General features: G+C 31.3%; 3 protein-coding genes and 3 pseudogenes across 6 annotated transcripts, besides 3 other annotated features; 3 read left to right on the top strand and 3 right to left on the bottom strand.

Moving 5' to 3' along the window:
* Nucleotides 1-9,891: part of a mobile genetic element that runs on past the window's edge.
* On the bottom strand, nt 1,220-1,464 carry TVAGG3_0650540 (annotated as a pseudogene). Its single transcript has one exon. A coding segment is annotated over exon 1 (245 nt).
* On the top strand, nt 2,006-2,333 carry TVAGG3_0650530 (uncharacterized protein; the record flags this gene model as incomplete). Its single annotated transcript, XM_051241609.1, has 1 exon — nt 2,006-2,333. A coding segment is annotated over one exon (328 nt), but the record flags the coding sequence as incomplete, so codon positions are not given.
* Nucleotides 2,886-3,760, top strand: TVAGG3_0650520 (annotated as a pseudogene). The gene has a single exon. A coding segment is annotated over exon 1 (875 nt).
* Nucleotides 4,446-5,171, top strand: TVAGG3_0650510 (KilA, N-terminal/APSES-type HTH, DNA-binding family; the record flags this gene model as incomplete). Its single annotated transcript, XM_051241608.1, has 1 exon — nt 4,446-5,171. The coding sequence occupies one exon, from the start codon at nt 4,446-4,448 to the stop codon at nt 5,169-5,171; it is 726 nt and encodes a 241-aa protein (XP_051088195.1).
* On the bottom strand, nt 6,565-6,982 carry TVAGG3_0650500 (annotated as a pseudogene). The gene has a single exon. A coding segment is annotated over exon 1 (418 nt).
* TVAGG3_0650490 (protein of unknown function, DUF4106 family) lies at nt 9,082-9,615 on the bottom strand (the record flags this gene model as incomplete). The annotated part of the gene is made up of 1 exon (XM_051241607.1): nt 9,082-9,615. The coding sequence occupies one exon, from the start codon at nt 9,613-9,615 to the stop codon at nt 9,082-9,084; it is 534 nt and encodes a 177-aa protein (XP_051088194.1).
* A 1,553-nt stretch (nt 9,892-11,444) lies between the features above and the next one.
* Nucleotides 11,445-12,484: a mobile genetic element.
* Nucleotides 12,485-14,471: 1,987 nt separating this feature from the next.
* Nucleotides 14,472-14,516: a mobile genetic element.
* The last annotated feature ends 1,709 nt before the right edge of the window (nt 14,517-16,225 follow it).

The raw sequence follows: 16,225 nt of genomic DNA, 5'->3' as shown, positions 1-16,225 counted from the left end.
AAGCTAGATAAGGTATTTTCCGAAGTTCATGTCCTCTCCAAGCGTAAGTATTGGGGCATACTTGAAGACGGCACAGAAATAAAACATTGCATGAAATAAAAAATTTATTTTTTAAAAAGTGACATTTTTAAATTTTATTTGAACTGTACGCTGAGTTTGTTGGAGAAGACCGTTGGGAAACTTGTTTGTTAGATGAGAAATATGAAATGGCATACCATTTTAAAACAATATATTTTTACATATATTAAATGCTTCAGGTTGAAAAACAAAGAACAAAAGTAGCAGATACAAAACCGTTAGACTATATCTTTACAAATGCTGGTAGGACTATTTCAGATGAAGAAATTTCATCCCGAGCATACAGGTTTGACTATCCAATTCGTTGCTTCAAAGTCCTTCAGATGCAAAGGCAATAGGATTTAAAGAGTTTTGTTTTCAAATAGAACTAACGCATTTATGTTCGCAGTATATTTTCATGGGCAGTATAAAGGTTCTGATGGTCTAATAGACAAATTTGACGAAATGAGAATCTTTACAGTTCGTTCAGACGAAAGTCTTGAGAAAACTCTAAATGACTTTCAAACTCAAATGAAACAAATATTATTGGGAATTCAAAAAAAATACGACTCTTTACTAAATGGAACATACTATCTGAAACTAGAATATGACAAGATGAACTCCACCGTTTCATTTCAAAAGATGAAATTAACCCTCCAAGAGATACAGAGTTTTTATTTTGGGAAGTAGACAAACGTTCTTGGCACCAATTTCTTCGGTTACTAAACCAGAACGAACCAATTACCACCAGATGGTCCATTTCAATTTATACTTCCACCAGCAGATTGACAGTTTATAGAAACGTGTTTGACCTCAAAATGTTATGTGTCATGCAAGTTTCAGTTCAAGCAACAATAGTTTTCTATGTATTGATAAGGACTTTTATGACTTTGCTTCTAAATTCTACGAACCATCTAGTAACAGTTTTCTTGACTTTCAAGTTTGGTTCACAACAAATGGTGTGCAACATATTATTCCATTGTACTATGACTTTTATCCTCGAATTGTCTTTCATATATAACTACGGAAAAGTGCTGAAAAAGTATTGAATGTGAAGATATTAGAAAATAACATTTTTTCTAACATCGTAGAAAACTCATGAAAACAATTTATTTTTGACACTTTCACAAAAACATAAAAAAAGTGAGTTAAAATGAGATGTTTACTGAACTGGTTGGATGTCGCCTTCTGAGGTTATGTAGAACGGCTGACCCGAGAAGTGGACAGTGCTCTGAGAATTTGTATAATTCGTGGAATTGGACTCTCTCTGTTTGGAAGTTGTATCCAAGGACGCTTGGCAAAGAACTTGAGAAGAGCTTCTTTCTTCATCTCCTTTATGTCGTCTACAGGAGTGTTTTCTGGTATTTGAATTGGAATTCCGGTTTCAATTTCGATTTTCAGCGCACCTCTTCCAGACAACCAGAAGCCGAGGGACTTGTTGGCTTTGTCCTTGCCCAAGTACTGCTTAACAACTTCATTTATCTCTATAAGTTAAATTGCCTCATCTAATGGCTCGATGTTGTCCATTGTTCTGTTTCAGAACTAGTCTTGTACTTTTTCAGAACAATACTTGTACTGTTTCAGAACTAGTCTTGTACTTTTTCAGAACAATACTTGTACTGTTTCAGAACAAGACTTGAACTTTTTCAGAACAAGACTTGAACTTTTTCAGAACAAATTTCCCGTAAAAGCTCTCAATTTGTGAGAAAATTTTTCTGTTTCAGAACAATACTTGTACTTTTTCAGAACAATACTTGTACTTTTTCAGAACAATACTTGTACTGTTTCAGAACAATACTTGTACTGTTTCAGAACAAGACTTGCACTGCTTCAGAACAATATTTGTACTGTTTCAGAACAAGACTTGCACTGCTTCAGAACAATATTTGTACTGTTTCAGAACAAGACTTGCACTGCTTCAGAACAAGACTTGCACTGTTTCAAGACAATGTCCGACGTACCACCAACCGAGTCCATTCCCAAACCAGAGGAACCTAAAGCACCAGCCCCTGCACCTCAGTTCCAGCAAGTACCTCCGAATTACTACCAATTTCCACCTCAAGGTTACTACCCACCACAAGGCTTCCCGAACTACCCTCCTCAGCCTATGCCTTACTGCCCCAACCCTTGGATGTTCCAGCAAGCTCCACCCCAGCAATTCCAATCTCAGTCCAAGAGAGACCAAGACTTCGAAGAAGGTCTGAACCGCTTACGCAAAGAGTATGCTACAGCTCCAATTGAGAGAAAGTTGTTCCCGGACCAAAAATATAATTTAGGTGAAGAGGTGAGATTTCACCTCTTTTTTCACCTGTTTTTTTCACCCTCTTGAATTTTCATGAATTTTATATATTAATGTTTTCGTTAAGCCACTTTGTGCTGTCAGTCAGTCAGTCAGTCAGTCAGTTTAGGAAAGACTTTAGAAAGTTGTTGGAAAATAAGTCCTGGAAGAGTATTATAAGGCATTTTGTGAAGAATATAGCAACCGCCGGAATTCAGACGGTTGCTTTTTATACAAAATTCATGCAGGAAATTCTTGAGTTTTGGTTGAAAGAATACGGTGGAGCCAAAAGTGGCTCGACCTCAAAACAAGCATTTTATGAGCTTACAAAGGGTGTTATGAATGAATTCAAAGGTATTTACATACATCCTGACCTCGTTCATTTTGTTGCTGAATTCAGCAAAAATATAATTTAGGTGAAGAGGTGAGATTTCACCTCTTTTTTCACCTGTTTTTTCACCCTCTTGAATTTTCATGAATTTCCTTAAGATAGAAAAAATAAAGTTAGTTTTATTTTTATTTATTTTTTATTTTGTATAAAGAAACAGAAATGTCAACAATCGGCACAACAACAATTCAAAACAACAGCACCAAACTCGTTAGTCATGAATCCAACATCTATGTTAGTAGAAATGAAAAGCTTCATTCCTTCTTCATATACTTTTGAAACAGAAATCCAGAAGATAAAGCAGGAACTTTTAACAAGTAATTTAGACTGTAGTGCGAAAGATGAAACAAATGAACAGTATCTTTATGAAATGGAGGACCTCATCGACCATTTGCCTAAACTACCTGAAATTCAGCAGCAAAAACTAACTATTCCTGAATTCGACGAAATTGAAGTCAAAGCAACTGACTCAGTAGAAATAAAGAAGTTCATACGAAAGGTAAATTATGAATTCCTTGGTTTTCATTGCAACCATAAAGTTATGGACAAAGATTGCGACATGGTATATATAAGAACATCTCTGACATATATAAATCTGGGAGTTTAAGACATACGACAACTTTGTTTCATTAGCTGCAAAATGTGTATGGCAGATAAGAGATAAAGACAGAAGAGGTAAGGTATGGAATGAACAGATAAAACAAACTGCTTCAGATTTAAAGAAAACCATTGACGCCTTGGTTGTTTTAGCAGGTAAGGTTTCAGAATATAACGCAAAAATGAACCCGCAATGTTCTAAATGTAAAGCGGCAATGAGAGAGATATAACTACTCCGTCAAAGAGATAGAAAGAATGAGAAACGACTATGCAGACTAAAGAAAGAAGCAGAGAAGCCGGTAGAAGTAAAATGAACATGTTAGAATTTCTGAACAAAAACTATCCAACAGCAGAAGATTTCCTTCTATCTGACGTCAAGAAGAAGTATAAAGAAACTTTCGGTATCGTTAAAACATTCGATGTACTAAAAGAAGAAATAGAAGCTACGAAATTGTTTAGGATTTCAAATATACATCGTACAATTCATGTATTCTTGAGGTGAAAAAAACAGGTGAGAAAACGGGTGAGATCTCACCTCTTCACCTAAACATTATTTTTATTGAATTCAGCAACAAAATTCTGAGTAAAATAATTTTAGGGCATGTGTCAAACCGTTGAGTTTTCACAAAATTTAAAAAATAACGTTTACCATGTGAAACGTTTATAAAATAACTGGGGTGAAAAAAAAGGTGAAAAAAGAGGTGAAATCTCACCTCTTCACCTAAACATTATTTTTATTGAATTCAGCACAAAAATCATGAATTTCCTCATATGATTGCTTCCCTCGGAAAACCGAGGGAAGAGATTCCGTACGAAAATCGCAAGAATTTGGCTCCTGGTTTGAAAGGATATTATGTACATAGACTTCTTGTAAATGCTGTTGCAATGTGGGCTTCACCTAAAATATATTTTTATTGAATTCAGCACAAAAATCATGAATTTCCTTAAGATAGAAAAAATAAAGTTAGTTTTATTTTTATTTATTTTTTTATTTTGTATGTAAAGACAGATATGTCAACAACAGAGAACACAACAACAGTTATAGTCCATGAAGCTATAAATGAAGAATACGAGTACATACAGTTTAACAAACAACTCCGTCTCATTCGTTCAGTCAAAGACGATATGTACCAAATGCAAAGTATTTTGACAGCATGTTTTGCACCCGACAATAAGAAACCACAAGACTGGTTTAGGAACCAAAGCATTATTGAACTATTAAATGAAGCTGAAAATTCGACTACGGGATTTCTCGTAGTCGCAAAAACTCGAGTGGGAGAAAAACCCCAGTCGCCAAAACTCTATGAAAATCGTGAAAAATTGCCAAACGTTTTGAGAGGATATTATGTACATAGACTTCTTGTAAATGCTGTTGCAATGTGGGCTTCAGCTCGTTATGCTTGGTATATTTACAGACTTCTTGACGAAATTCATAGACAAGAACGTGAAGAGATGGGAAACAAGCTTGAAGCAAAAGACAAAAGCATTCAGAAAAGAATACCACGTTCGGTACCAAAAGGAAAGGAAAAGAACTATAAGTATATGATTTATACTGAAGAGATGGAAAATGAAGAAGATAAAGATATGGTTATGTTGCATTTAGTCAGAAGAAACAACAAAAGCTTTTACGACCTTGCTAAGATTTACAAATCTGACAGAAATTGGTTCTATCGCGAAAACTTACCGATTTCAATGACACCGAATGAAGATGTGAAACAAATAGTTCAAGATACGTTACCTCAAACATACTATGATATGAAAGGTTGTACAATACTTACCTTCAAAGAAGACTTACCGCTACTGAAAGAAAAAATAACAGAGTATTTTGACAACTTCAAACAAGTAGGGTAGATGCACTCTTTATTTTTCAAGCTTGACTTTTTACAATTTGAACTTTGTTTGCGTAGATATGAATTCTGAAAGAAGTATGAGGGTCTTGTATGACTTTGTACTTCTCCCATAGTTCATGTCTGTCAAACTTACCTGCCATGGACTCTTTCATAAGTTCCATGAAATCGTCTTCGGACAATCCGGGGAAAAGTATTATGTCAGTAAGTATTCTTTTAACATCCTTACTTAAACTCTTTGCTGTCTGTACACAAATGACAACTGAGATGTTAAAGTGTCTGAGCTTCTTAAGAATTCGACACATGTCTTGTTCTCTATTCTTTAACAAAGGATGAGAGGCGAAATCATCTAAGATAAGAAGACATCTATGAGGGTAGTCTTCCAATCGTAAGATTGCAATTTCTTCGAAATGTATTCTATCTCTTTCTGTTTGTTTCTGAAGTGTTTCTTCTCTAATATTCTCTGCATTTCCTCATTTGGGTCTTTAAACTTAGAATTTATATACTCATTTATAGCATTATACTTCAAAACTCTTCTTTGGTACTTCTTTATCCAATCTAACAACTCAGTATCCTTTATACATACTAACTTAGACTTCTTTATAATATCTTTGAACGAATTGACGGTTTGGTCAAATTGACCAGAAGTCGAACAAAAACAACTAACTCATAGAATGGGTTCTTCTCATCTAGTTCTTGTTGTTGTGCAGCCATTTTAAGATAAGTGAAAGTCTTACCCGACCCAGGTGGTGCAATTAGACCTGTTATACCATTCTGAGCAAATAAGAACTTTTCATGTATAGGCTTTATCTGAGCATTTTCTAACTTCACCTTGTTCTTGTTTAAAACATTCTCAAATTTCTTGTCAATGTCAGCAAACTTTTTTTCTAACATATTTTTAGAAAAATTAAAATTTTTATCTTTTAGAAAATGTCTAGCGATTTCGCTATCTATATTCGAGACAAACTTTTTGACAGCAAAACATCTGTCGACCATAAAATCTTACATAGTGTAAACAAGAAAGGTGAATTTGTTCTAAAGTTCTGTTTCTGGGAATATGACAAGAACCATAAAACATTAAAGAGCAGTCTTAAAATTTGTCAATGACAGACTTGTTGACAGAGATGACGCCGATTGGAAAGATGAAGTCCAACAAAAGTTCTTAGAATGCAAAGAAGACACATGCGCTGTTCTTGAAGATGAAATAGAAAACAGAATAGATGAGCTATTAAAGGACAAAGAACTTTTACATAAATATGGTTGCGCCAAATTTGACATAACTCCACCAGAAAAGAAGAAGAGAGAAAAGAAAGAAAAGAAAGTAGAAGAAGAGAAGAAAGAACCTGAACCAGTTCCAGAGAAAAAGAAATTTGACATGTAAAAATAAAATTTTATTTTTAGAACATTTCTGGGTCAATGTCAATGTTCTCTTCCTCTTTAGGAGTAAACACTGGCTTAGACTCTAAAATCTTTTTACCCAACTTACCTTGAACTTCAACTATTTAGACTCAATAATTCATAGTCGTCTGCTTTCTTTGGTTCATAAGGTATAACAAGTTTGTATGCTTTACCTTCTTCGAGTTTTGAGAACTTTCTGTCAAAATTTTCTTTGACTGTCAACATACCGTCAATGTATAAGTCTTCAAAAGTTGCACCACTTTTTCTAACAACAGCAAACTTAACTGGTACAATGTTCCAAATTTTGTCAAATGTAGACTTTTCAAAATTGTAGAAGTAAACATTCAAATATGCGAATGGAGCTAACTTATCTTTGACTTCTGTCATGTACTTATTTACTGAGATGAATTTCGTCATCTTTTCTATCGGATAAAAAAATATTTTTTTAAAATTTACTCAGAAAAATTTTTCTTTGTATATACACCATTCTGAACATCTAAAAGACTTTTGACATTTGCCAAGAATGTACGTTTAGAAGCTGCCATATAACCATATTCTTGACAATATTGTTTATACGAATCGTACAATGACCTTTCATCTAAACACTCAAAGTCAGTTTCATCTATGAACAGTTCATATACACTCTTGTTTGCTTCTAACAATGTTTGTCTCTCTTCGGTATGTGGAATTTGTCTTGGATTGAACTTAGAAATATCTAATGTCATGAAATATGAGAACAAGTGGTTGTAAAAGTCAGATGTCAAAGTTTCTGCTAAGTCGTCAAAATATTCTGTATCTTGCATATGAGAATCTGACGTTCTGACAACTACATATCTTCTGTCAGAACTTTCTAACTTCATCGGAACACATTGTTTGAAACCATAATGAAGTTTGCAACATTTTCACAAACTCTTTGGTCTTTATACTTTCTTTCAACAACTCCAACTTTGTCTGTTATAAGACTCTTCAAAGCATCTGAGTTCAAAACTTTTGTTGTATCTATACTTTGAAGTTCATTGCAAACTATAAGTTTCATATTCTCTATTGAGGAGTTAAACTTGCCACAGATGTTTTCTAAGTTTGTCATATTCGGATTCGAATAACCTTCTAACAGTTTGCATAAGATATCTGTAAAGAATGTGTTCTTACCTGTTCCTTGTTTTCCAATTATAATGAGAGCAGTTTCATTTTTAGCACTTGGATGTTGTAAGATATTTGCAAACCAACATAAGATATACTCATAAACCTTTTCGTTTCCATTGCATATAATTTCTTTGACATGGTCTAACCAAGCTTCTATAATATTTTCTTTCCATTCTACTTGTTCATATTTATATCCAGTGAAGATAGAATAGAAGTTTGGAGAAGGTGTATAGAACTTTATACCTCGAACTGAAAAATCTTCTAACTTTGACAATAAGATATCCCAAGCATCTAACATCTTCATTCCAACTTGTCCAACTTTTATTTTCTTAAGTTTCTGTCTACATTCTTGTTCAGACACTATTGTTGCTCTTGGTTTGTTAAAGACAACATCCCATTCTTTCATGACATAACATTCTGGGGCAGAGTCGACATAAATGACTAAACGTTTCAAATTCTCGACTGCTTGTTATAGTCTCTAAATGGACACATATTTCTGAATGCTTGGAAGTCATAAAAATCTGAAACATCTATTCTGTACATTTTTATAAAAATAAAAAAAATATTTTTTTTATTCTTGACTTTGTTGTTCCATTTGTTGCATTTGTTGTTCTTGAGCTATTTGTTGTTGAAGTTGTTCTTGTAATACAATACTTTCACCAGTTGCATCTTCCAATTCGAAACTTTCTGCCGTCATTGACAAATACATAGGACATAAAAGTTTTACAGAGAACAAAGTTTGCGTCAACTAATGTCAACGTTATACTTGCCAAAGTGTTTGAGTTCACTAAGGTTGAAAATTCTGCATTCGAATGAACAATAGGCAAACCAGCAGAGAAAGTATTGTTTATACGCATAAGTATCTTTTGGTCATAATAGTTTCTGTCGACATTCGAATAACACTTTGAACCTAAGTTTGAAACAATATATAAGATTGGTGTGCTTAATGTCAATGGAATAGACATTCCTTGTATGACACCTTTTCCTGTTATAGGAAACTGTTGGTAGTAAAAACCAGAAATAAGTTTTGTATTATAGCTCATATCGTTTATAGTAAACTCAGTCGGACATCCAAACATAATGAAACCTGCTCTAGTTGCAGCACATGTTACACCCGTACTTAAAGTATTAAATAAGTCAACAAAACCTGTTGGTGGTATATCTGAGTAAGTATCTTCAAAGGAGTATTTTTTACCATTCACAACAATAAAGTCTTCTGGTGTCAAAAGAGCAAAACAGCTTTAGTCGTCATTGTGTTTAAGGTTAGTTTACAATATCGTCCTTGAGGACTTTGTAAGTTTGTTGTTATAGAATTATATGACTCAGGGTTTTTAGTCGTAATAGTATAAACCATTATGTCTTCTGCCATTTACTTAGCAAATAAATTTTAATGAAATGTTGTGGTCGTCAAATATTTTTATATCGTCTGGGAAACTATATTTTAAGTTCAACGTTTCACCTCCTTTCATAACGTATATCTTGTCAATGACATTATATGAAACACCACAGCAACTAATGTCGGGTTCTATTTCTTTGATGTTTATATCGTCTGCCTCTGTCAAAAGTTTCAATAGTTCTTTCAAAACTTCATGAGGTGCAATGACATATGAGTTCACTTTTACAGGGTTGTGTTCGACCAAGTTTAACATTATACTTAAAGCTTGACAAATCTTCTCCTGAGTTTGAAGTTTGTCTTTCAGTTGTTGGTAGTCGTTTCGAATATCTGCAACAGAACTTAAGTCTCTGCTAACTTCAGGATATGTTGGTTCTTTTACAGGAACAATTGTTATACCATCTTCGTCTTCGTATGGTTTCCCCATTTCAACATCTCTGTCTTTGACATTGACAATAACACTTTGACTGTTTGTTTGAGTTGGTGAATTTAACTTCACATCTGCCACCGCCATTAAACCTTTTGAAACACTTACGCTTCTATTTTTCGGAAATGACATTTTACTTAGAATAAAAAGATGGACGTATTCGGATATCTTATTGAATTGAAGCAGAACAAAGTTTATACTCACAAACAATACAAATACATTGACAGAATAGTTCTTTACACAAACAATGGAAAATGTTATAGAATAGCAGTCTTTGCTGAACCTAAATATTTTCATAAAGCAAAGAAAGTTGGTATAACTGAAATGGTGAAAGTTCTTGAAGCAGACAAAAATATAACATCATCAACCAAAGCTTAAAATTCTCAGTGTTTACAACTCTCATACTTCGAATATGCATATTTCCAAAATAGCATGAAATTTTTTTTCATTTGAGCTCATTTTCTTTTGTTCTATTAACTAATACATGCAGTACAAGCTTGTTATACGTATACTTAATAAGTAAGGTCTTAAGGGAAATAATAAAAAACAATTTTGCTATTAATTATATTAAACAATATTTATTTGTAATTTCGTGATAATTATATTTCTTATTACAAAGTAAAGGTATTTGATATAATGTTTGCCTTACAAAAATGTTTCCTTTGTCTTGCCACCATAGGTATTCTATTTTGTCACTTTTTGCGTCCGCCGTGCCATGTATAAACTAAATAATTACGTATTATACTTTCTTTATTTTTTTTAATTTTAAAATAATATTAATATATCTTTCTACGTTTAATGATGAAAAGAGAAAGAGGAGTAAAAAGAGGAAAGAGAAAAGAAAGAGAGAGAAAAAAAAGAGAAAGAAAGAAAGAAAAAAAATGGACGGCGATAATTTTGTATTGTTTTGTTATTCGGCCGAATGGCGTATTATTCTATTTTTAAACGGTCATGGCGTAAAACCGTCGCATCCCTACTAAAGAATGTATCAGTCCATTGTTCATGTCTATTCCAGAACTTCTCAAATATGGTATGAAGACATCATCACATATCAACGAGAAACTTGAATCCGAGAAGAACTCTAAACACATTTTTTCATTTTGTAATTCATTGAAGAAATTCCAAAATTCAGAATTTGTTTCATTTAGTGCTAAACTTAAAGTAACAAGTTCGCACAAGAAGTCAATTTGTAATATCCACAACATCATCACTCCACAAGTCATGTCTCTTAAAGCTAAGCACGTCATCTTTGATGGTGAAAGTATCCGATCATCACCATTAATGAGTCATCGTCTTCAATGTTCACGTGATTTGATTTTCCAACTTGACATTTCATCCATGTCTATCATTGTTACATCTATTCGCAGTGGTAATGTTGTTTTCCGACGTACATCACCAACATTTGTTTACAGCACTGGCTTTTCACTTTCTGAGAACGGCCTGTTGTTAGTTGTTGATTATGCATTTTGTTTATCACGTTCATTCCGAATCAAATACGAATTTGGTATTCCTACCGAGATTTCATCATTGTCCGCCATTTCATTACCATCTAAACCTATTTCAGACATTTGTGGATATGATTGTATTGTTGTTACATCATATTCATCCACATTTGTTATTTGGGATGCATTTTCAGGAACAATCCACCGTAAAGTTGATCTTTCTGAAAACATTGTTACATCCAAATTTGATGAATCTAGTGGTCTTGTCTGGGTTTTGACGGACATGTCTCTTTATTTGTATAGTATCAATGGTAGTTCACTCGCCCATCGTGAATTCAATAAATCTAAGACATCATCACTTAGTGTTTTTCGATTATCTAATTCTGAATCTATTCGCTATTCATTAGTTGGTTTTGTTAATGACAATATTATTTTAACATCATATTGCGCCGATTATTCATTCATCGAAATTAAGGGTGCACACGAGAGGATCATGTAAACTTCAGAATTTAGAACCTTATTTTAGGCATTATCTTGGCTACCTATTTAGGCTCGAAAAGCAAAAAATATCAAAAAATACAACTTGAGTCCATTATGACCCTTTCATGGAGGTAGTTTTTATCCGCTAGTATTTTCCCTTTGAATCTCTTTACAATTCGAAATCAAATTCAAACCTCAGTAGAAGAAAGGAAGAATCGACTTACTACGGTTGTAATACGAATAAATACATATATTTAATTATTTTTATTTACATAATAATTGTTTGAAGCTCATATTCCATCAAATTTTTAAATAAAAACATTAAAATGTTGAAAATGTTCATATATTTTAATAGGGTTTTGGCACTTTATTGAGGAATTACTACATACATAGTCGAACTGAACTTGATATTTTGAAATTTAAATTATTTATCAAAATTAAAATTTAACTTGAAATTTATAATTATTTAGTCATATTTTGCATAATTCTAAGTAGATTTTGTAAAAAATCAAGAAAGAAAAATTTTAACGTGCTTTATTTTTTCTTTTTATAATAATACATATTTTTATATAATTAACATATTCATAATGTTTCACCCTTTCAAAAATATAATCCTCCTCCTCTCAAATAAACGTACATACGGGTGGCCTCTTTTTTCAAAAAAATTAAAATTTGAAATTTTGGGCTCAAATATTAGAGATTTTTTCAACCTTCAACGATATATGTTATCTATATCAGACCTCCTTTCTTTTTGATACTTAACATTGTTCCTAAATCTTAGCCGTTAAGGCTGTTCTGAAAATATTTTTTTTTCGAAAAAATTCAAAAAAAATTCTTAAAATTCAAAAATCCCTTAATTCCCGAGGATTTTGGAAAAAAGTTTTTACATGAACATGTGTATATTATATGAAGTATATTGATAAGGTAAAAATCAAATTTTATTGCATATTCATCGAGAAAATAAACTAACGAATCCCTCAAAATTGAGAGGGTAATCCTCCTCCTCTCAAATAAACGTACATACGGGTGCACCCTTAAAGAATTAGAAAGTCCTCACCAACATAAAATCGTTTCTCTTCAAATCCACGGAAGCAACACATGTTTTACATCTGGTGACTCCGATCTTAATGTTACATTATGGACATCTATTGGTGTTGTTTCACCACATTTTCGTCACGAACTATTAACACGATGTCCTATCTGCGGCTCTATTTCATCAGAACAATGTCAATCATGTTCACGTCATTGCTGCAAGCGCTGCTGCATTAACGGCACATGTCTTTTTTGCACTGGACTATCTCTTTATGTTTAACTATTTATATTTAAATAAATATTACTCATTTGTTTGTTTCTTATATAAAACTATTATTTTTTTATTAATTCATTAATTATTCATATTCTATGTCAGATTTATTCTAAGTCACTGTGCAATATCTCTTTATATTTGTTGTGCAATCTCTCTTTCAATGAGTTATTTTTCTCGTTATTTTATGAATATTCTAGGGGGTTTACGGATTTTTTTTCTATCGTCGTAAAAATACGGAAAGTAGATCAGTAAAGGACGATAGAAAAATTTGGAATATAAAATTCTTGTTTCTGTATAATGAATTAAGTATTCGGGATTTTCCTTTTGCAGCATGATAATGTATTATTATGCCAATGTATCTATATCATTAAATACATATGTTTTTATTTATTAGTCATTGAATCAGATACATTCTGTCTATATTTTGGTGTCATTGAAGAACACTGCATTGAATCTTATTATACATATATTTTTCTTTTAATTTTGGGTGTTAACTATTGCACTTACCAATATATTGATTCCAGTCAAATGCATATTCATGCAGGATATAGAATACTCTTCTTTTAATGATATAAGTAGTATTCATTTGTATAATAGTGCAAAATATAAGTATTAGATAATGAAAATGAATTAAAATAAAACAAATTATGTGTGAATTTCATTAATTACTTTTATTTTAGGCTTGTTACTATGAATTCATCTTCATCCAAGATTTTTATTAATAAATTATGTATGTTTTTGTTTTAAAAAGAATAAAAAGTTAAAATTATGATTTCCATCATAAATATCTATTTTAATTGTAATTCAGATTGTTGATAGATAGTTTTCTGTAAATTCTATCCAATTTGAAGTGTATCATTAAGCAATGGCATTTTTATATAATAATATAAATATAATTTCAAAATATAACGATCTGGTATTTAGATTTGTTTAATATTATCAGAGTTTAGTAAAATGCATGTTTAAAATATAATATGCATGCCTTTAGCATTTAATTATCAAAATAAAATATATTATAAGAAAAACGTAAAAACAACAGAAATTGTAATGTGCTTAGACCTTGGAGGTCATGGTAAGAAAAGTTAAGGGTGCACCCGTATGTACGTTTATTTGAGAGGAGGAGGATTACCCTCTCAATTTTGAGGGATTCGTTAGTTTATTTTCTCGATGAATATGCAATAAAATTTGATTTTTACCTTATCAATATACTTCATATAATATACACATGTTCATGTAAAAACTTTTTTCCAAAATCCTCGGGAATTAAGGGATTTTTGAATTTTAAGAATTTTTTTTGAATTTTTTCGAAAAAAAAATATTTTCAGAACAGCCTTAACGGCTAAGATTTAGGAACAATGTTAAGTATCAAAAAGAAAGGAGGTCTGATATAGATAACATATATCGTTGAAGGTTGAAAAAATCTCTAATATTTGAGCCCAAAATTTCAAATTTTAATTTTTTGAAAAAAGAGGCCACCCGTATGTACGTTTATTTGAGAGGAGGAGGATTATATTTTTGAAAGGGTGAAACATTATGAATATGTTAATTATATAAAAATATGTATTATTATAAAAAGAAAAAATAAAGCACGTTAAAATTTTTCTTTCTTGATTTTTTACAAAATCTACTTAGAATTATGCAAAATATGACTAAATAATTATAAATTTCAAGTTAAATTTTAATTTTGATAAATAATTTAAATTTCAAAATATCGTGGCGGCGACAAATTTGCCCAGCCAGTAAAGTATTCAATTTTTTTTATTCACAACAATATATGAAGATAGCTCAAATATTAGCTTTGTATAAATATTGGGAATTTCTCGCATATGTTCGTACATGAGCAAATACTATACCTTTTGCGAATAAAGAATTTTTTCATAAAAAATTTTTAGGAATTAGCATATTGGTGTTTTGCGACGTTGCCAAACGCCAGATTTTAACCCGACATATGAGCATAAGCTCGTATATTGGAATAAACTCGACTTATTCCATATTAAAGTTATTATAATAATAAGGCACTTAATGTGCAAATCTAATTGAATTAGAAAATGCACATTAAGTGCCTTTTATTGGAATATGAAATATGATTTGCGGAATACCACATATAGAATATGTAATCAAAATACAAAGATATTTTATATAACAATTAATTTTTTTTATTTTTTCAGCAAGTGTGGATAAAAAAGGATTACAAACAAATTGAATAGTTCCTATGTCCTTTTTTTGTTTCAAAAAAATCAATAAATTAATGATTTGTCTCAAACAAATAAATTAATGAATTGCAATTGATTTGAGTTGCTATAGACATTATAATGTTGCATGCTAAGATCAGTCATAATGTAAACCTCTCAATTTTATTGTCGTGGGAAGTATCTCAATTCCTTCAAAAAAATTGAAAAACTATTTAATTTTAAAAATATAATACTTTTAATTAGTTAATTAATTGGAGATATTTTTAAAAAATCACCCTTGATAATACTTTTGAGAACTTTAATTAAAAAATATATTCAAAAATATCCAGGATATCAAGAGGGAATTGTTCCTTATGAGGTATATAGTTATGATGTATACCTCATAAGGAACAATTCCCTCCTTAAAATGAGAAAACTTGTTCGAAATTGTTTATCATTTCGAACAAGTTTTCTCGTTTTTAATAGGAAACTAAAGGCTATGAGGCACTGATTATATATTAGTGCCTCATAGCCTTTAGTTCCTAATAGATAGCTGGGGAACTTTCTCCAAATGATAAGTTATTCAGAGAAAGTTTCCCAGCTATCAAGAGGGAATTGTTCCTTATGAGGTATATAGTTATGATGTATACCTCATAAGGAGCAATTCCCTCCTTAAAATCGTAGACATTTTTATACTTATTAATCAACCATTCAAAATCATATTCCTCTGAAAAGTTATTTTATTAAAATTTAGAATTTTAATAAATATAGAGTTTGAATTTCATACAATACCTATATATTTTCAATAATGGAATTTGAAAACCATTCTCAAAAGTTCTCAGAAAACCTTTTTTTCATTAATTTTAAGAAATCTGAGTATTAAATTAAGTGATAAATTCGTTTGACACTACTTTAATTTTTAAATGCAAAAAATTATATGTGCTTCTTAAAATGACTCAAAAAAATTTATTATAAAATAATATATAATATTAAAAATCCCACAACATTTTTTTACTTTACATAATCGTACTTCCTCGACGATTAATTTCCACTCAATTTCTATCGTTGACCGAACTTAGCATGCAACAATAAAAGGTTCAAAAGTTTATATAAACCTAGTAAATTAAAATAAAATTTTCATGAATTGAACATATTAGTTGGGTTCCGCTTTGGCAAACCTTCCTGTGAAATTTTTTGGGAAAAATGTTGATGGATATTTGGGAAAATTTTCGATTGTAAATTTTGGAAAATTTTATAATTTTTCCCAAAATGTTTATTTTATATATGCTAACAATATT

This window comes from Trichomonas vaginalis, chromosome III (genome assembly GCF_026262505.1).
Source record: "Trichomonas vaginalis G3 chromosome III, whole genome shotgun sequence".
In the NCBI taxonomy this organism is placed as follows: domain Eukaryota; phylum Parabasalia; order Trichomonadida; family Trichomonadidae; genus Trichomonas; species Trichomonas vaginalis.
This window is presented reverse-complemented; position numbering and strand designations above follow the sequence as displayed.